Source organism: Pteronotus mesoamericanus, unplaced genomic scaffold, assembly GCF_021234165.1.
Source record: "Pteronotus mesoamericanus isolate MK-2021 breed Mesoamerican mustached bat unplaced genomic scaffold, CSHL_Meso_final contig_269, whole genome shotgun sequence".
Classification (NCBI taxonomy): Eukaryota; Metazoa; Chordata; class Mammalia; order Chiroptera; family Mormoopidae; genus Pteronotus; species Pteronotus mesoamericanus.
Window position 1 is genome coordinate 3,818,709 of NW_026555114.1, and position 21,187 is coordinate 3,839,895.

Genomic DNA, 21,187 nt, shown 5'->3' on the forward strand with positions numbered 1-21,187 from the left:
CTGATATAGACAGGAAGAGGTAAATAATTTCCATAGGAACTTCTGATTAACAAGAGTGCCTTCAGTTGAGAGTTGAGGAGTTTCTGTTTGGAGTTATTTGCCCTTTGTTGTTAACTTATGTTTCCTTTGGTACTTTGGTTTGTGTAAAGTATGGATATTGGCACTACTTTCTAGAAGCATGGAAACAAGCACATACTCAGGCCTAACATTTGAGTAATGTCTGATTAGGAACTAGAGTTCATTCTGAAATAAGATAATCAGAAACAAAGTGTAAGAACTATAGGGAATGAACATTTTGGCTCCAAAGTATACAATATAATTAGGCTACTATATTTTTTTTACTTAAAAAATAAATAGCTGCAACCTAAAAAATATTTCTCAGAAACATTTTAAAGATATTTACAGCTAAACTGAATAGGGTTCTTTCTCCCCCTTTTGTTCCATCCTGCAAATTCAATGCTATCCTCTTCCCCCCAAAAAGTGCCTTTTTCCACCTGCCCAGCTCAAACACTATAATTTTTAAGGGTTTTTTTTCCCAGTAATAAAAGGAGGAAAGTGTTAACAAAAAATTAATTTAGATTTAGAAGAGGCTTTCCACAAGTAGGAAACATAAAATTAAGGCAGCCACATAACTACATTCTTAAGTAGTTAACATGTGGTAACTCATACAGTATAGAGCACTGACTTCCATCCTGTACTCCTGCCAAGCCAGAGGTCTTTGGTACAATTTCAGGGGTTATTGTGGAACTACAGTTTGACCTTGAACAATGTGAGTTTGAACTGTGCAGCACTTTTTTTTCCCCTAAATACTATAAATTTATTTTCTCTTCCTTATGCTTTTCTTAATAAATATTCTAACTTACTTTATTGTAAGTATATAATACATATAACATACAAAATATGTGTTAATCAACTGTTTTGTCATCAGTAAGGTTGTCAAAAGTAGACTATGAGTAGTTAAGTTTTGGAGGACTCAGAAGTTATTCACTATTGCCCTGGCCAGATAGCTCAGCTGGTTGGAGCATTTTCTCAATGCCCCAAGGTTGTACGTTCAATTCTCAGTCAGGGCATATACAATAATCAACCAATGAGTATATGAATGAGTGTAACAAAAATCAATGTTTCTCTCTCTCCTTTTCTCTCTCTCTAAAATCAATAAATAAAAAAAATTTTAAGTTATTCACTATTTTCAAATGGTGGGAGGGTGGGATCAGCGTTCCAACCCCAGGGTTATTAAAGGGTCAACTGTATAACAACCCAGGCTCACAGATTTAGAGGTAAAATCTTAAATAGCATGTATACCTTAAAAAGCAGGCCTCTATGTATCTAGTACATTAGTTAAAACCAAGGTGGCTGTGAAATAAAACCCAATATATTGATCTTAATTTTCTTGGATTTCAGAGGAACTAGTACCTGCTGATATCCCCTTGCCTGCTTCCTAAAGACAGTAAAGGCCACCAGGCTCCTGGTGCTAAATACTTGGTACCAAGGAGAAATACTCTTGTATAAGGTCCTCCAATTCCTAAGGGTTCAGGATTTCTGACTGGGTTCCCCATGCAACCCCTCCGATTCTACAAGGAGAATGGCTGGAAAAACTGTGTCACTTTGACTTCCTTTACCATAATATAAGCATTCATTATCCAACAGTAGCAGCTGCAACATAAATGAAGATGAGAATTCAGTCTCTATTTACTGAAAGATTTACAACAGTTCAAATATTTAGTTTATGCAGATTGCATTATTCTCTGATTTATTCCATAGGGCAGATTACCACACAATGAATGATCTAACTACACTAATATCTAGCTCCAACCTGTGCCACCTGGTGAAGCTGGTAGATGGTTTCCATCACTCCTTATCTTTCTCTGTCCATCCTTCCTCCCTTCCTATGTCTTAAGTTTTGCCCTTCTGCTTAGTCCTAACAGAGTGTCCTTTGCCCATTTATGTACAAGAGACTGGATGGAGTCAAGAGACCTGAGAAAGACCGCATCAGCGAGAGCTTTTTCATCTAAAGATCATCTGTCCACACTGCCCAAAAGAGGCTTATCCTGTGAGGTGAAACTTGGCAGAAAGTGCTACCTGTTGAGAAAAAGAGTGTAAAGTCCCATGCAAAGGACTAGGAAGCCTCAGAACTCTCCAACGGCATTGTACACATAACCAACAGGTCTTATAATGTTCTAAGATCCTATATGAAGTTTCAGAGTAAACAAATGGTTAATGACACATCTTTTGTAACACATGAATCAGATACAGATTTGCAAGAATGGGACACACCCTAGTACCCAGGACTTTAAAGTATCTGTTTGAAAGTGGATCTGGATGTCTGAATTGTCAATCCATTCTACTGAGATAGGAACAGAATTTTACAACTATATGAGTTGTCATAATATAAAATTAACACATCATTATAATGCAAGTTAGTGAGAGCTCCACTAGTATTTTAACTCCAACAATCAAGAAAAGTAGCAATACGAAGTAAGGAGTAACCAATCAGTCCTAAGAAGCAAACGCAATAGTAGTTTTTGAGGGGAAAAGAGTATCAGGTAAGAGGGTTGAAGAATTGTAAATTTAAGAATTAGGATATTCTCGATTCTAAAAAAGTAAAATGAGGCCTTTAATTTTAAAAATAACACGTCTTACCTTAAGAGGCTTCCAAGTAGCACTCATAGTGTCAGGTGTAGCACAGACAATATTCAGAAATGAGCAAAAGGGAGTCTTAGTAATCCCTCAGTTACCAAGTATGAGCAGGTAGGAAAATTTTTGTGTTTCAAGAAGGTATCTGAAAGAGAAGACTTTCATTCAGACTAAAAAAATGATCAAGAGTAAGCAAATAGTTTAAGCTACCTGGACAGAGATTTGAAGTACTATTGTCTTACTATCCTAAAAAGATGTACAAAACACAGTCCTCTTTGGAAAAGGGCAAATGTGGGCATGTATGCAGAAATATATTCTACATAAAAAGTGGATTAAATGTGTAGTACATATTTTAAATAATATAAAATTGCCTATCAGAAAACCAAAATCCCAGGTAGGAAAATGATTATCCATCATAAAAATTCCTGGAAAGTGATTTGTTAACTGACCATCTAAAAAACACCCTTGCCACCTTTAATTTTACTTAATGAAAACCTCTCTGATTATTGTCATTGTCCCAATTTTATGAAGTTTCAGAACCCATTCTACAAAAAAAAAAATCTATTTTTGACTAAAACACTACAAGCAAATAAAAGAACCTTCTTTCCTAGAGATTTTTAAAATCAAACCAAACAACTTAATTTTGAGGACCAGGAGCAAAGCAAGTTTGCCCAGAGGCAGGATTGATTAAATGACCTCTCTCTAGGATCCTCGTTCAAGTCATAGGCCTGAATGAAAATTCCAGCTTAACCAGTTACTACTTTGCTTAAAATGGAGGCTTGCGGGAGTAGGAACAAAAATAACAGCACCCACCTCTGTAAAATAAATTTCGAAAAATCAAAGGCTATATCCTCATTTCTTAAAGAAAAATTATAAATAAAGACCTCTGGTGCAGATTTGTTCTTGCTCTGTTTGTCACTTCGGCTTGTAAGACTTGGCATCACTTTCCTTAACGCTCATCGGATTTCTTTTTTTTTTTTTTTTTTTGAAGGGGGGGGGTCGGGGGCCGGGGGCGAGTTTGACTCTTGATCCAAGTCTCGATAGGATTTAAGAGCCCCTCCATGATCCCCACCGCAAAAGGCAGGCAAAGAGAAGAGAAAGGGGGCAGCCCGAGTTCCCACCCCTCCCCCCACCTTGGACCCTGGTCCCAAACCTAACCCCCTCACCTTCCCGCAGTGGGGCGACTCCTTCTTCCCCATCCCCATTGTTAGGGAGGGGGCGAATGGGTTAGTGGGCTCAGGGCAGGGGCGCCTGCGGCCGTTGCCCCGGCTCGCTTCAGGAGGGGCGGCCCGGGGGATGCAGCTTCCCTTCCTCTCCGCGTCGGTCCGTCCCACCTCGGCCCGGCCTTACACCCCGGGCTCTGCTCGGCGCCCCCGGCCCCAGGCCCGGCCTTGGCCGGGCCCCAGTCCGCCCCCGGGCACCAGGCCCCCGACCCTTCTGCCGACAGCCAGCGGCCCAGAGGCCTGTGATTGGGCGCGGGGCGGGGGTCCCTGTGCCCCACACACGCGTCCCCGCTCCCCCAGCCCAGCCGCTTCCAGGGCCCTCCGCGGCGCCCTCTCACCGGGCCCTTCGGCCCCCCGCCTCCCGGTCGGGCCGCCCCCTTGGACTCCCGCGGACAGGACCGCCTCCCCTTCCCCACCATCACCCCCACCGACTCGTGCACCCACCCCTCGGGGCACCAGTGCCAACGGCGGCTCCCCGGGGCCCCGGACCTACCTGCACGGCTCAACCAAGCCTAGAAGTGGGGGCGGGGAAATCTTCCGCCCTCCTCTGTCTCTCATTGGCCCTTCCTGGGCATATCGTAAATGGCATTGGCTGATAGCGGATGTCCGTCAGAACTGTGGGGCGGGACAGAAGGGGGAGAGGGATGCTGGTGCCCCGGCGTCTCTGTCTCTCTGTGTCTCGCTGTCTCTGTCTCGGCTTTTGGAAACGAGAGACATTTGGACTAGAGGACTGAAAGGAGGCCGGAGGTGGAAAGGACAGAAATAGGCATCCTGGCAGAGCTTCCCACCCGTCGGCTACTCCAAACCCTCTACCTAAGTCCCCTTTAGAGCCTCTTCTCCATCACCCCCAGCCCCGGCCCCTCACCCTTCTAGGTTCTTCATCCAGGAAGCGACGTGATGAAAACTCGAGGCCGGAAGGCCATAAGGGAGATTTTATATATGTATAAAATATACACATACTAATACTTATATATAAAGTCAACCAGATATAAGGTCACGAGAGCCTGAAGAGGAAAGGGCACACATCCCACGAACAGGGAAGGACTTGAGATATAGCCAATATAAGAAGGAATCAAAATGACTTAAAGTGCTAGTTAACAGTGGTTTCCTCCTGGGCGGGAGAACTGAGTGCCTAGGGGACCAGGTGGGAGGAAGACTGTATATCCTTTTGTATCCTTTCGTATCTTTTGATTTTTGTACAATTCACAAAGATTCCAGTTTGGTTTCTTTGGGGTGTTTTTTTTTGTTTGTTTGTTTTTTTTAAGTAATTGATTTAAATTTAAAAGTAATTCTAAGGTTGGAAAACCAGGGGGACAAACAAGGTGGTCGTCCAGGCAAAGTGAGACAACGTTCAGATTCAGGGAGGAATCTTAGTTTCTAATTTGTTCAGTTCCAGGGACCAGTGGTAGAACCAAGCGGAGGTGTCCCAGAGGCAACTGGAGTTACGGAACTTAGGAGAGGGCGGACAGCCTGGACTACGAGATCTGGGGGTCTACACCTAAATATGGTGATTGATGATATGCTAAAGTATAAACTCCCCATTGAAGTGTTAAAAAGCACAGACACAAGGATGAAAAGAAACAGAAAGAGGATCAGTGACTTAAGAAAAACAATATTGAAGAGGCATGAAAGTTACGGGAGGAAGGATCTCTGGAAAAAAATAATAATAAAAGTATAAGAGCATCACTTTTCTTGAGACTCACTTCAGGGACCCTCTTTAGGTTCATTCAATGAGAACGAAAGCCAAGAAAATAGCCACAAAGCGGAGGTCTTAATTTGTTCACACTACAGACCCTGTGGCAGTCTGGTGACACACATGAACCTCTTCTCAGAGTGTTTTCAAATACATAAAAAACATACATAGGAATTCAAAGGAAAGCAATGATATTAAACTGCAATTTTCAAAATGTTTTGAAAAGTGTGATATAGCAATATCTGGGTTTTATATTAATGTATTAATATGATCTAATAACTGGCCTAATGACCACCATAATTGTGATGCAGTAAATGACCATAAATAATATTTCAATATCTCTGCAACAGCTGTAATGAATTTGGAAAATATCTGTGATTTCTACTGATGACAAGATCACAGGTACTGCCAATACTACTTGGTTTGTTGTCCCCATTTGTACTTGAAAAAAAATCTAATTTTCTTTTACACTTTAGCAAAAATAAAGGCATACTCCTTTTCTCTATCTAAATTCATGGATTTCCTAATCTGTGGACCACAAGTGAAGAAACCATACCCTAAAGAGAGCATCTTTTCCACCCTCCACACACCCATGCCAGGCTGTGACCCTGAGCTTCACTTCTTATCTCTGTCTCTCTCTACCGCTTCCGCATTTGCTCCTAGCACTCCCTGGTTCCCAGGGCTGCCTGCAGATTTCTGATGTCCCTGTGACCAAAAAGAACAACGGACTATGAGAGAGGGTTGGAAGAAACATGTACACATTTTTGTTTTTCTTCAAGAAAAATAAGAAAGCTACACAGCAGATAGAAAATCTGAAAACATACGGGAAAGGAATCCAGGTTGGAGTGTATCATTAATTCTGAAGAGGAAAAAGAAACTATAAAAAGGAAGCTTATCAGTTAAGAAATAATCTTTCCTAAATTAATTACTTTTGTTTAAATCAGCCCTAGAAAACATCTTTGGTCCAGCTCCTTATTTCATATATCTGTAAAATGGGGCAAAAAAAATATATATATATAGTACCTACCTCCTCGGTTTTTGTAAAGATTAAATTAGTTAATACATATAATAGATTTAACACAGTGCCTGACACAGGCTAAACATTCCATTTTTAACTGCCATTATTATTATATTTGACACCTTGTATTCCAGAGAATTCCGTGAAAATTTCTGGCATGATTATTTGTATTAATGACATGTATAACAGCAAATTAAGAGTAATAAGGTGATTAACCGAGAACACTTATTTCTTATTTAAATGCTTCAAAATTAGAATATTCCACTTCTCCCAGTTACATTTTCACTTCTCTGGTGGCAGGGGGAGGATGGCGGTGGAAGAACATTAGTGCCTCTCGAAAGAGAGCGAAAACTTGGAAAGAAAATTCTGCTATTCCCATTACAAAGGGCTAATTTCTATAATGCTATATATAAAGACCTTTTATAAATCAATAAATAAAGACCAGCAATCCTCATACACTTTTTGTGGGCGTGTACACTGGCACAGCCACTTTGGGAAAGACTTTAATATAACCTAATAAAACCAAAGATATCCATACTCAATGTGCCAGCAGTTCCATGATATATATTATAAGAAAATGCAGAATTTTAATTGTCAGTATTATTGTACAAGAATAATCATAGTCATAGCAGCATTGTTCCTCAGTGTCCCAGACTGGAAACACACCCCAAATGTTTACCGAGAGTAAAGTGGTTAAATTGGCATATATTCATATCATGAAAATTAATAAACTATGGTTTTAGTCAACCATATATACATTTTTACAAAAGTAATATTGAACACACAAAAGCAAGACGCAAAAACACATACACTATGATTCCATTTATATAAAGTTTAAAAGTAGGCAAAACTGAACAATATTGCTTAGGGGTGCAATAGATAGGTGGTAAGATTATAAAGAAACAGAAGGAAATAAACACAATAAAAGGGGAGCTCACGGGGCACAGGTAGTTTTGTCTGATTGGGGTGGAGGTTGTTCTCAGGGACAGGCAGTGTTCTACTTTTTAATCAGGTGATGGGTACACCAGTATTCCCTCCATAACTATTTATTAAAATGTACAAAAAACTTTTATATATTTTTCTGTATGTGTGATATATTTCACAATGAAAATAATTTAAAAACAGCATCTCTAGGAAAATGGGCAAAGGATATGATGGAAATTTCACAAGAATGGAAACAGAAATGACTCTTCAAAGAAGGAAAAGCTGCTCAACTTGATTAAAAGACATGCATTTAAAGCTCCACAAAGATACTACTTTCATCTAGTAGGTCATGAAGATAAACGTTAGTGAACACATTGTGTTGATAATGGAGAGGGGGAAATAATTTTTTTACATCACTGGTGAAAATAAAAGTTGTTCCAATATCTATGGGGAGCAATTATGCAATAGCCATCAAAGTTATAAATGCAAATACCCTTTAATTCATCAATTCTAACTCTAGAAATTTATTCATTTGTTCCTTAAATATTTACTGAGTACCTTACTATGTGGCAGACACTGTTTTATGCTCTAACATTTATCTCACTGATATATTCTCTGAAAAGACTGGAAATAAGGGGCTGTTTATCTCATTATCATCATAGAGTTGTTCATGAAGAAGAAGCCTTGAAGCTCAGCCAGAGACTATAACTAAGATTCTATCAGAACACATTAAATAAAATGAAAAAAGTATTGTAAATATTTCCCTACTTCCAAATTTTGAGATAAGCTGTATATATATTGTTTTTGGTTTGATTGATTGATTGATTGATTTATAGAGGGGGGGAAGAAGGGAGAAAGAGAGGGAGAGAAATATCAATGTGCACTTGCCTCTCACATGCCCCCACCTGGGGACCTGCCGGCAACCCAGGCATATGCCCTGACCAGGAACAAAACCTGTGACTCCCTGGATCGCAGACCGGTACTCAATCCACTGAGCCACACTGGCCAGGGCTGGTTTGTTTGTTTTTTAACAGTCTTAGAGCAAAAGGTGAAGAAAGTAAAACTTAAGTGCACTTCATTACAGGACTAGTTAAATAAATTATGATTTGACTCTTGCTGTGCCACCAGGACTATCTTCATGGGCCTATGACCCATGCTGTCACACAGGGCGCCACACTCCGCTGTTGCTATCTTGAAATATTTAATAATTTTAGTTTTGAACTTTGGTTTTGTAAATGAAGTCCAAAGGGGCAATGAAGCAAATGCCTGAGCAAGTGGAGGACATATGCACAATTAGGTGTCAGCATTCCTTGTAACTCTATTCACTTAAAGAGTGTGTGATGCTCCATGAACACAGAATTCGGGGGGGGAGGCACTTGTAATGTGGGAGTTCGGCAAGATTCAAAGTGAGTGCAAAGTATGTGTGTTACATGTATGACTGAGTAAGCCCTGAAAGGCCATGCTTTCCATTCAAACTAGAACTTGCTGTCAGGAAAAAAGGCAATGCATCCTAAAAAACATGAAAGACTAAGAAACCGTTATCTTTTCTTACCCATGTTACTTCTTTGTATTAGCCAATAACTGATGCTGAAAATGACGACATAGAAGGAAAGGGCAACCCAGAGTTCCTTTTCCTTTCAGTCTTTCCTTACTCGTCGGTAAGCTGAAAGTGGAGTAATGGCAGAATATGCCCATAGCAAGCAGTTAAAGCAAAACATTTGAGTTAGTTTATCCAGAGTTCCTACTATTCTGGTAAGAACAAAATACATGTGCAAGTGCAGGCAACAAAATACAAATTGTATAATTTCAGCAACTCAACATATGAGTTTAATAAGTGATCTTTAAAACTGGCATTGCACAAGGTAAAGATATGTGGTAAAATTCCTTCCGATGATTTAAATTTTTTTTTCCTTTGCTTAGATGACATTAAATAACAAAAGACACCACTGACAAGTCAAAACAAAGACCATGAAAGAAAGGGAAGAGCTTTATATTTTAGTACCTTTAATGTCACGTTTTTCCTGCTTTTGAAGAAGAGGTTCACAGTTTCATTTAGCACTAATTTTTGGACCCCACCAATTAGATAGCTGGTCCTGTCCATTACTTGCTAATTTTCTGACATTGGGCAAGTTATTTAAACAATCAGTGCTTCAGCTTTCATTTCTGCAACATGGGAATAGTAGTCATATCTATTTCATTGTATTATTGAGAGGATTAGGTATGCCAATATAAATGAGACTCTTAGAATAAAATTTAGCTACTATATGAGTATTTAATGTCATTATCTTTATTGATATGTTGCTATTATCAAATATACAATGGAATATTATACAGCCATAAAAAAGAAGTCATACATACATGTACTACTAGAGAGTGATCTCCAGAAATATTTTAAGTGAAAAAACAGAAATGATATCAGGCAATGTTTATGATATGTTTCCATTTGAGTAAGGAAAGAAAGAAAAAATATCTTTACGCATACGTGCTCATATATACTTAAACATGTTGAGGTGTTGTCCAATTTCTCTGCTCCTAACTCTTTTTCTCCTTTGCAATGAATAAACTGGGTGTTATTAGTGCCTTTATTAAAACCATGCAAATACAGTGCTTCTCATCAAAATTTCCCCTAGATTCAGCATACATTGATGACTCTTGCCTGATTCAGTCTTTACTATCACGGCTACAGAACGAGTCCAGCACTCCCTCCACGTTTACCAGTCAGCCTTTGGCTGCAGGGGCAACATTGCCACACCAGCGGGTCTCAAAGTCAGAGCATGGAGCCAAGTAGGATTATTCTCAAGCCTTCAGTTCCAATGAAATTTGCCCTGTCAGGTTTTGCACTTTCTTGGTATCTCTTCTTTTTCTTTTTTCCTATTCTTCCATTTGGAATGTGCATGCCTATTCTAGGCATGTTCCACCTTTGTATTTTGGAAGCACGTAATTTGTTTGAGTGCATGGACTTGCAATTGAAAAAGAATTTGCCTCCATATGAATTGTACCTGAAGTCTCCACCATATCTCACTTAGATAATATTGAGGTGAGACTTTGGACTTCAGACTTTTGAATTGATATGGGAATGAGGAAAGACTTTTGGACTGTTGGCATGGGATGAATGTATTTTGCATGTGAGGACATGAATTTTGGGGGGCTAGAGGGAGAATGCAATGGACTAATGCTTATGTCCTCCCAAAATTCAAATGTTGAAATCCGAACCCCCAATGTGATGGTAATAGGAGATGGGTCTTTGGGGTGATTAGGTCATGAAGGTGGAGCCCTCGTGAATGTAATTAATATCCTTATAAAAGAGGCCCCAGAGAGCTCCCTTCCCCCTTCCGCCATGTGAGGACACAGCTGGAAGACCACCATCTATGAACTAGGAGGGAGGCTCTCATCTGATGCTGAATCTGCTGGCACCTTGACTTTGGACTTCACAGCCCCCAGACTTATGAGAATGCTATACGATGCATTCTATGGTATTTTTGTTACAGCAGCTTGAAAATCCTCCCTTTCTTTTCCCCTCTTTCTTCATTCATTTATTAATTATTAAGACAGGCTCATGAATTCGTATTTTTCTCAAACAGCTTAAAATTTCTTATTGTACTCAGTAATTAAATGTCAGGTTTGGGCAGTGGGAGTCCCTTTAAGTTGGCTCCTGTGTCCCCATAACACACATCCATGTTCTTTGTGAAGCTCGTCCTTACTTTCTAGTGTAGCAAAATATGTACTTTTTCTGTCCCAACCCAAGATTTGGGCACTTAGTTGCTCATTGCTACTGGGATGTCTGCTTCTTGGTGTTTTCAGTGCACAGAGTTGAAAATACATGCAAGTATATACACAAATATATACACACCTACAAATATACATGTAATACAGAAATACATGTGTGTATAATGTATGATATATATCATGCCTATATACACATACATAATGTGTGTACACATATATGTGCTTTAGAAATCATGAATTCAAAAATAATAATTTTAATTCCAGTTAATCCCCACAGGGCAGCTTGTTGTTTGTTTTTTCCTCTCCGCATTTATATATACCTTCCTCCACAATGAGAACTGCAATCCCTAATGATATCAACACATTTATTAACTTTTTCAATCTTGTGATGTATCTTAGTTTCCCATTGCTTTATTTATAGCACTAAAATAAGCAAACCTACTAAAGAGTTCAGGGTTTGTTTGCATCTGTTTGCAGTGCCCCAGTACACACCCTAACCTGCCCAAGACTGAGAGTATATAGTCAAATACTGTGTTCACATGTTACTTCAGTTAGTTCTTAGCCCTCCCCTCCACTCTCCTTCCCAGGATGGTTATGTATTCATTTGAACTGCTACAGTTAGGTTCATTTGCTTCAGTTTGATTTCAGTTTTAGTTTTTTCCCCTTTCTGATTCTTATTGTTTTAAAAAATACATAGCATATTACGATGCTCTCAAAAGTAAACAATATTACAAAAACTATAATCAGAGCCCGGGCTGGTGTGGCTGCCCAGGCAGGGCACGTGCCTGGGTTGCGGGCTGCTCCCCAGCTGGAGGCATGCAAGAGGCAACTGATCCATGTTTCTCTCACACATAAATGTCTTTCTCCCTCTTCTCTCCCTCTCTTTCTCCCTCCCTTCCCCCCTCTAAAAATAAATAAATAAAACCTGTATTAAAAAACGGCATAATCGAAGAAGTGTCACTCTCTTCCACTCCATTCCTCCTCATCTGTTATGGGTAAACAATTGCACTATTTTCTGATTTATCCTTCCAAGATTTCCTTTTTGAGTAGATACATACAAAAATATGTATGATCTTACACACTTTAGTTTTCACTTAACATCTCCTGATAATCATTCCATAATGGTTTAATGGTTCATAGAGATTATCCTTTTTTTTTTTTTTTTTTTTTTTTAGCAGCTGCAGAATACTGTATTCTGTGAGTACTGGTTTATCCAACTGATCTTCTATGCTTGGGCATTTAGTTTCTAAGAGTTTGCAATTACACATAATGCTATAAAGAATGAACTTAGGCAAATGTATTTTTGTATTTTTGAGGTGTATTTTCTACATAAATTTCTAGAAGTGGAGTTGCGGGGCGGGGAGTAGATAGATGCACATGGAGTTTTGCTGCATGCTGCCAAATTCTGCTTCACAGGGTTGTTCCATTTTGCATTCCCACCACCAACGCAGGGCAGAGCCTGTTTCCCACAGTTTTGCCAACGGAGTGTGGGCTCAGGTTTTGAGTTTTTGATACCCTGTTGGATGAGAAATTGTATCTCAATGTAGTTTTAATTTATGTGTCTTACTGAGTGAGGTGGAACAACTTTTCATGCTTAAGGGCCATTTTTACATTTTTAAAAATGTATCATCTGTTCATATCTTTTCCTCTCAAAATTAAAAAAAAAAAGTCTACATTAGTATTATTAACCCCTCATCTGTTATATGGGCAAACATTTCTTCAGTTTGTCATTTGTCTTTTTACGGTGAGTTTTCACTTTCTCATTCTTTTAAAAAGATTATTTTTCTCTGTGGTTGTTTGCTGGGGAGACTTTTCACCAGCAGAAAGGCTTCAGTTTACATTTTCTGGCTTTTTGCAATAGTTTTGTATGTATATGGACTGCTGTACTCTAAATATCGCAGTCAAGAATTCTTAGTTTTAGAGATCTCATCTGTCTGTTCCACCCTCTTCTGTGCTGTTTAAGGATTTTCTGGTGAGGGTAGGAAGAAAGCTCAATATATCTTGTTTCTCTTTCCTACTAGTCTTATTTTTCCACTTTTCCTTTAACTACCTCTTCTTATCTGTTTCTCCCCAGAAACACTGCCTCTACAACACTATTGCTCTTGGTCCCACACATTTTCAAACCTTTTCCTGAAGAGAGGGCTATGATCTACCAAGTCCCAACCTGCATTTAGTAGTTTGCATTTACTTCACTTTTTTTTCCCTGTGGATTCTGCCTGTGCTTCCTCTCTTCTGCTCCATTTTGCTGTTCCATGCATGGAGAAACCTCATTCCACATTCTCAGCACCCACAGGCTTACGTGGTACCTAGGTCCCTACTGGAAAAGTTGTACTTATAAGTAACTTGAAATTACAGTAGTTTAGTAATGAAGGCATGAATCCTGTGTAATTTTTGTTTTACTTGATTTTACGGTTCTTTAAATCAGGGAGAGTGAGGGGCATGTCTGCAATCAGGGTACTGTCATTGTTTTCCAGCCCCAGAAGTCTCAATATGCTTTTTAAAATACAGGGTCCGGCAAAGTAACGTCTTCTTGAGTGTGGTTGGTAGGGTAATAATATGGGTGTAGTAATTTATAGTTTTAATTTGAACACTTCACCTAAAATGTCATATTGTATGCTTTAGTGTGATACTGTTATGTTACAGAATTACATGCTTATGATTTTGTAATAAAAAAGGGGCATTATTTGTTCAGGACCCTGTAGATACATTTCAGCACCTAGTCAACCTAAAAATCATTGGAAACTAACAATAGAAATAAGGTATCTTAAGTATCAATGTTATAAATGGTAGGTATAATGGGAGTTAAGTTTTGGAATTGATGAGACTAGAAAAGGGAACATATTGCACATCAGTGGTTTTAGATTGTATAATTGAGCTAAAAGGTTCAGAAGATTAAGAAGTATTTTAAGATTGAAAATAAGGCACTTCTTCTTGAGTGCCTGCTATTATTATAGCTATACTGCTCTCAATTGGTGATGTCAGCCATAGCAACTTAACAAAAAATGAGGTATTTCATACAAGGATTAAAAAGGAATTAATGGTGGGAAATATATACTCTTAAATAGGAACCCTACAAACTCTTAGAATAAGAAAGTTCACTAAATTGAATACATGGTCAACTGACAAAAAGCAATAACTTCTCTACAGTAGTGTAGACAGTGCTCTTGACTACTGAGACAACAGCCATTCTCCCTTTTGTCTTTGCTAACAAAATCTGTTTCCTTGTGTCCCACTCCAGAGATGTCATGATTTATCTAAACTAGTCATCTACATTTACCAGCATCTCTTGCAGCTAGGGATGATTACATGATGCACTCTTGGCCAATGTTAGCAAAAGTCTGCTATGTTGTTCCTGGGATTTTACACTTTTTGCAAATGTTTGGTTTCTCTAAGTCTTAGTTTCCTGTTGTGTAAAGCAGGTAATATATGCTTTACCTTACAAGATTATAAAGATGAAATGAGATTCTTCTCATATCAAAGTGATCCATAAATGCTAAGTAAAAAACAAATAAACCCTAGTATTATTCAAGATATGCAAATGATTATGGAGCACAGATGTAACATGGATTGCTATAAGTGCTTCAATATAGCAGTAAGTTTAAGGAGTGCATATATTTAAAGGGATATCCCTTTAACCAATCAAATCGTTTCACTAAGAAACTAAGAATTACTAATTTTTCTTCTTGTGGGCATCTTGTCCAGGGATAGAACTCACAAAGTATTGAGAAGACTATAGCAGCTCAGACGACACATTATTTGGGCGATTTGCAAATGGTTATGCCAATAGAGCTCTAAGTTCTAGATCAGGGGTTGCAAAATATAAAATGTCAAATTATATTTGTATAGTGTAACCTATAAAATGTGTAGTGTGAATATCTATATATAAAAGATCAGAGAGTAAATATTAAGGCTTGGTAGGTCATACACACTCTGTGCCATTACTCTTGTCACTGAAGTGAGAAAGCAACCATAGACAATGTGTAAACAAATAGGCATGGCTGTGTTCCTATAAAATCAAACAGGCAATGGGCTGATTTGGCCTGCAGGCCATTAAACAATCCCTGTTCTAGATTAAAAGCCTACTGTTCTTCAGGGAACTTATCTCACAGGATCATGTTTTGGATCAACCCAGTTTTCTATAACATCATCACCCTAGTAATACGACTGTACACTTGTACAGTGCTTTAGTTTTACACAGCACTTTCATGATGATTTAACACATGTGATCCTCAGTCCCCTGTCAGCTAATAAGGATAGATCTCATCTTCCTTGTATTGAGAAAAAGATTTAAATGAATTGTTCAGGGTCACACAGCTGTTAAGGGGAAAAATCCACATTTCCTAGATATCAGTTTAGTACTTTTTAAACATACCGAATTAGAAACCTTAATTTTACTTCATTGTTCTTAGCTTGCTACTCTTTTCCATAGTTAAAGTCCAGTGAAACATTATGTATGCATTTTCAAGAACTTGAATTTTCTCAGATACGGCTTTTAGCCCCAAACTGCATATTCTATTTTGGGGGTGTTGAAGATAGGAAGAATGCTTTTGATGGGGGAAATTGGTAAGAAAACACGTAAGAACTAAAAGAAAACTGAAGATTTAAATTTTCTATTTGAAAGCAAATTCTAGTCACTCAAGGAAGGGGTAACATACTTTCAATTTCAGTGTGAGAAGTAGAGAGGCAGGATACAGATCAAAGCCCCATCAAAGAACTATGTGTATGATAGATCTGAATCTATGATTAATAATGTTTCCTTTGTAAAACCTGAGCATCTACAGTAGACAACTTAAAAATGATAGAAAGGATACCTAACAGTTAACATTACACAATTTGACACTTTCAGAGTAAGTCCTAAATTAAATAAAGGATTTGAACATACTCTGCCAGAAAGTGTTCAGCTCTCTGTCATCTAATAGCTGAGCCTCAGTTTTCTCTTTTGTAAAATGGAGAAATACCTATCGTATAGGGCTGAGGATTGAAAATATTGTACAAAAATTAAGCTACACAGCGCACATCATGATCTCATTAAAAATGGCTATTTAGCAGTTTGCACTTATAAAAATAAACCCTATAACAAACCTTCACAAACCATTAATTAGCAACTAAATGAGCCAAATACTACTTCCTGTCTACACTTCTAGTTATCCCTGTCCAGCTGACAGTACACGGCAGCCCTCGGGAAGGTTGGGGACCCTGGTTTGCTCTGGTCTGCCTGGCTCATCCCATTTCATGTGTTTCTCCCTGGGGCTAACCCTGTCATGTCCGGACAAAACTCTTCAGCTCTCTCTACTTTCTCCAAGATATCAAGCTAGAGTAAAATTTAGTTTTTATATTCTACTTCTTTCAGATCTTGATTTTTAAAACCTATTTTAATTGCAACAAAAAAAGCTTTGTGTCCCTTTTAAAGGAATTTCAGGAATCACATGAGTAAAGAGTATGTAGTTTACTTGCAAAGTAGCAGCTGCTGTCAAGGGGCTTCTACAGTTTGAAAATATATATATATATTCTAAAAATTACCATTTTTTGTCACAATATTTATTTTGAAATTCCAAATAATACTAAAAAAGGAGTGTGTGTGTGTGTGTGTATAAAGAGGGTGTAAGTAAAAAAAAATTAAACATTACCTTAGACTTTTGTGGAACATAAAACTGTAACCTTTCACTATTTTGCTGTGCCTTACTATAACAATACAGATTGCACAGCTCTTATATAGCTTTAACAACTTGATTATAAACTGCTTTCAAAAGTAATTTATTTGGATTCTCCATATCCTTTAATGAATTGCAAATATATTAACAAAAGACTCCCCCCCAAGACTGTACAATTTCTGAATTAAGTCAGGAAAAGCAAAAAGAAGACACAAAATTACATTGTTTCAATGCAAATAGAACACACACATCACACCCACACTTGCATTTTCCCAGGTTTTCACAAAGAAAACGGGTCACTATATCCCTCAGTGAAGACCCATACAATACTCTGGCTAATCAGAGACTTCCAAACTTTTTTCTTCAAAAAGAGCATTTTTAATAGACTAAATACTGGTTATCACTGAGTTTTTGTTTAAGGTACAACAGCAGCATGGTTCAAATGTCACTTGCAGTTCTTGGAAAAATAAAAATTTTAAAATAATGAAATACAGAAAATGTAGGGACCACCTTTCATTATTTTGAGTACCATTGTTTTCTTGAAAAAATATTTTAAAATCCCAGAGTTAAGAACCATTTCCAAGGGTGAAAAATATCCAATGCCACAACATAACTTCTGAAAGTGTGTGTGTATACATATGTGTATATGAGTGAAAAGCTGAGAGAGAGAGAGAGAGAGAGAGAGATGTCCAAGTACTTAGTATTTTTAATTTCCTTCAAAGTAACTTCTAAAATTTGAAGCAAACAATTTGCTTTATGAAAATGTATGTCCTCTTCTGGTTGTTTGATCCCCATTCCACGTGCAAAGAAAAGAGGCGAGGGTGGGGGGGAGAGAGCGAGAGAGCTGGAAAGAGTTACTAAGTGGGTAATGGGACTTCAAATACCTAAATGACTTGGAAAGAGTGAGGAAAAATAAAATCAGGCCAAGCTTGGGCTCAGTGTCCCTCAGTCAACCATTGCCACAGTGTGCCCTCCACAACTATCCTTTTATCCTTGGTCTCAAAATTAGTACCAGAAAGTCTCTCACCTCTGGCATAGGACATAAATTCTTACTACAGAAAGATAACTAATTATATATCAGCAAATTATTTTCTGAGCTTACCTTTCTCTAGGCTTTGTAACATGGAGCCCAGGTTGAAGCTTTCTATGAAACTCTATATTTGATACTGTTATACAGCTGGCTTATGATTTATCAATTAAAAAAATAAAAGAATATAAAATTAAATATTACAGAACTAATGGATAATAAAATGGAATATTTGTTAGAATCCAAGTGCTGGCCTTCGGGAATTTTTAATGATATTCATTTACTCCCAACCTTTCCTTTTTCTTATAAATTGTTTTTTGGGGGCAGCATATATATACAAAGATTTAGATAGGAAATTCTGTTAAATACCTCTCTGGCTCCAAATACCTTATCTAAGACTCTGACTTGAATTAATTTATAATGGTATCTAATCCACATTTAAATGAGCAGGTTAACAGTAAATGACAGCAAATTACTGAGTCTGCAGGCTAAATTTTTTCACATCTCCTATAATCCACCTCATTTTCACAGCTTGACTAATACAGGTAACCAGTAGATAAGTTTGTCCTTCATCAAAGAATCCAAAATAGTAACTGTAGGCCTGTCATTCATAAGAAATTAAAATTTGTTATATTCTGACATTGGCACTTAATAAAACATTAACTAAAGTTTCTCTAAAAATTTCAATACATTACATACAATAAAGGAGATACACAATTTAAGACTTTAAATCTGTTACTGTGAAATTCCAATTATTCCCGCTTTATTCCGCATAATTAGATCTTAAAAATTGTGGCCATTCCCCAGACACCAACCTATATTATGACAAATCCAGGAGAGAACTCATCTCCTTCATTAAGAACTTCTTTTCTTCCGGCTAAAAATTTCCCATATTCTAAACCCAATCACTCTCAGTAAACGTTTTGATGATTCACATTACTGAAAATAATCTGAAGCAGAGAGAGCCAAAAAGAATAGAAATGATCTCAAACAAAGGTGAGTGTACATTCTTGCACCCTGCTTAAACACTTAGAAAAGTCAAAGGCATACCGTCTTGAACAAATATAGATTCAAGGTTATGGTACAATTCTGATTGTATTAAGGCTTTCACTATCATGATCTCTTAAAATCTCTCTACTTTAGTGTTTTCATTTTGATTCCTACGGTGAACTTAAATGGTTATTAAGGGTCTTGTTTTGGCTTTTTGATGGGCAACCACTCTATCATCTCTGAATGTTAAAGGTGATCCCACAGAACTCACAGAAGAGGCAATATGGTAAGGACCAACTTTAAAGTTTGCAATACCAAGATAACAATGATCAATACTTTGAAGCAAGATGAATAAATTAACATTCTTGGTTAGACATTAAAGCATTTTTGCCAAAAATAAGTGTACACTGTATGGAGGGATATTTGATTCCTACATGAGTCCCAATATGCCCATTACATTCCTTTATGGGAGACACTGCAAGTTTACGGTAATTTACATTCCTTGGCAATCAAGTTATTCTGTTATAGGCAATGTCTTTTATTGTTCCATCTGGCACTTGCTAACACCATTCTTGAAGAACCTAGAAATGAAGGTCAGTCACTCTGTTTATCAGGAACAGAACCAAATAAAAACAAAATTCTGGAATAATGACCAAGAAATTCTGGTTCATCACTATTTTCCATATCTAATGGTTCCTTCAAGATAAAACAACTCTTCCTTCCATGATAGTTTTCCAACAAAGGGAGATTAAAGAAAAAAGAAAGTTCCCCACCCTACCCCCTAAATTGTCATTCATACTGGTGAAGAGCCAGTCTTGTTAGCAGCTAAATATTGCACTGCCTTTCATTCTGTGTACAGTCAGGGTCCAGTGAAAGTGGCACACTCATGGCATAATAATGGATGACGACACTGCCGGCTCGAGAGTGAAGACTCGGTATATGGAGGGACAAGAAACATGTCAGCACTAGTCACACATCCAGTTGTAAAAGTCTGATTTCCAGAAGTTAAAATTCATCACTTTCAGCAGCGTGAAGTTGTGTGTCGTCCGCATCTGTCATGCTGCTCTCCTGGGATTCATCTGTTCCCACTTTAAAACAATCAAACAAAAGTCTACAGTAAGGTATCTGACAAATATCTCTTGTTGGTTCAGGAAGTAAGGAAAACTACTGTACTTATAGAAATGAGATCTTAAATAAAGGCTCTTAAAAATCCTGATATCCTTCAATAAAATATAATTCAAGGTCCTTATTTTATAACAAGGCCTGAGATTAGTTTATTTCATTTAACCTTTAATTAAAGTTTTAACTACTAAACTGCCTCTCTCTAATGAATTCCTTATTCCTATCCTAGGAATTAGAACTAGTTTTCTGGGGCATTAAAAAAAGACTGACATTTCCTCCACTTTAGGGATAGTCCCTGCTAGTCCACAGAAATATAGAATTTAATATTCAGTTTAAAAAGGATTATTTGGATTATAGAAATTATAATTTTAATTAAAGCCTTTCACCAAATTTTCTGGGATAAAGTCATCTTAGTTTATTTCATAAGAAGTTATTCAATTCTTTTATTAAATATATTGACACAGCCCTGGCCAGTGTGGCTGAGTTGGTTGGAGTGTCCCATAACTGAAGGGTTGCAGGTTCAATTCCTGGTCAGGGAACAGACCCATAACCCAGTCGAGGTGTAAGTGAGAAAGCAACCAATTGATGTTTCTCTCTCATATAGATGCTTCTCTCTCTCTCTAAAAGGCAGCCAAAAAAAGAAGGTCCTCTAGTGAGGGTAAAAAAATATATGTGTTGATACATTTAGTCTTGGCTCTCACTAGTTATTTTGAGATTTACACTCAATTTGGGGATACCTACTGCCTTAAACTATAATTCTTTGTTCCTCTTCTTTTCTTGAGCCCTTGATTTGTATCTATAGCTATACATACATATATATCTAGCTATACATACATACATACATACATATATATATTTGGATTTTGGATTTGCCAGAGGTACTCAGAATTTGAATAGCCACTACTACAGATCTGCCGATAACTTAAAATGTGCTAAATTTATTATTCATTTGCTTAGCACTTAGTTTCCATATACCATCACATCTATCACCTCTTTTCCCCGCACTATATTCCTACAAAGCAGATAAGGCAGGCATTCACATAGTCAAATATAAACTGAGGACCAGGTAAAAATCTGCAATGAATTTGTCAAAGTCACATAGCAAACTTGAACCACTACTGAGACTAGTTATGTGACTTCATATGTACTTTCGTATTTTATCACTTTGCTAGAGTTCCC

The 21,187-nt window shown here is 37.7% G+C and overlaps 2 protein-coding genes across 9 annotated transcripts in view; both read right to left on the reverse strand.

Moving 5' to 3' along the window:
• Positions 1–4,377, reverse strand: part of KANSL1 (KAT8 regulatory NSL complex subunit 1) — a 152,360-nt gene extending 147,983 nt beyond the window's left edge. The window contains exons 1-2 of one of the 2 annotated variants that reach the window (XM_054574891.1): positions 4,351–4,377; positions 2,641–2,779 (exon numbers count right to left, since the gene is read on the reverse strand). The gene's annotated coding sequence lies outside the window, so the exon portion shown is untranslated. Of the gene's footprint in view, positions 1–2,640; positions 2,780–3,447; positions 3,512–4,350 lie in introns of those variants that run through there. The other variant, XM_054574890.1, reaches the window with a different exon arrangement.
• Positions 4,378–16,971: 12,594 nt separating this feature from the next.
• The window catches only part of CDC27 (cell division cycle 27), a 59,303-nt gene continuing 55,087 nt past the window's right edge, over positions 16,972–21,187 (reverse strand). For all 7 annotated transcript variants that reach the window (XR_008529279.1, XM_054574896.1, XM_054574897.1 and 4 more), the window contains one exon: positions 16,972–19,974. Coding sequence is in view for 6 of the 7 variants with exons in the window: in XM_054574896.1 (XP_054430871.1) it covers positions 19,892–19,974 (83 nt within the window). In the remaining variant the exon portion in view is untranslated. The remainder of the gene's footprint in view (positions 19,975–21,187) is intronic.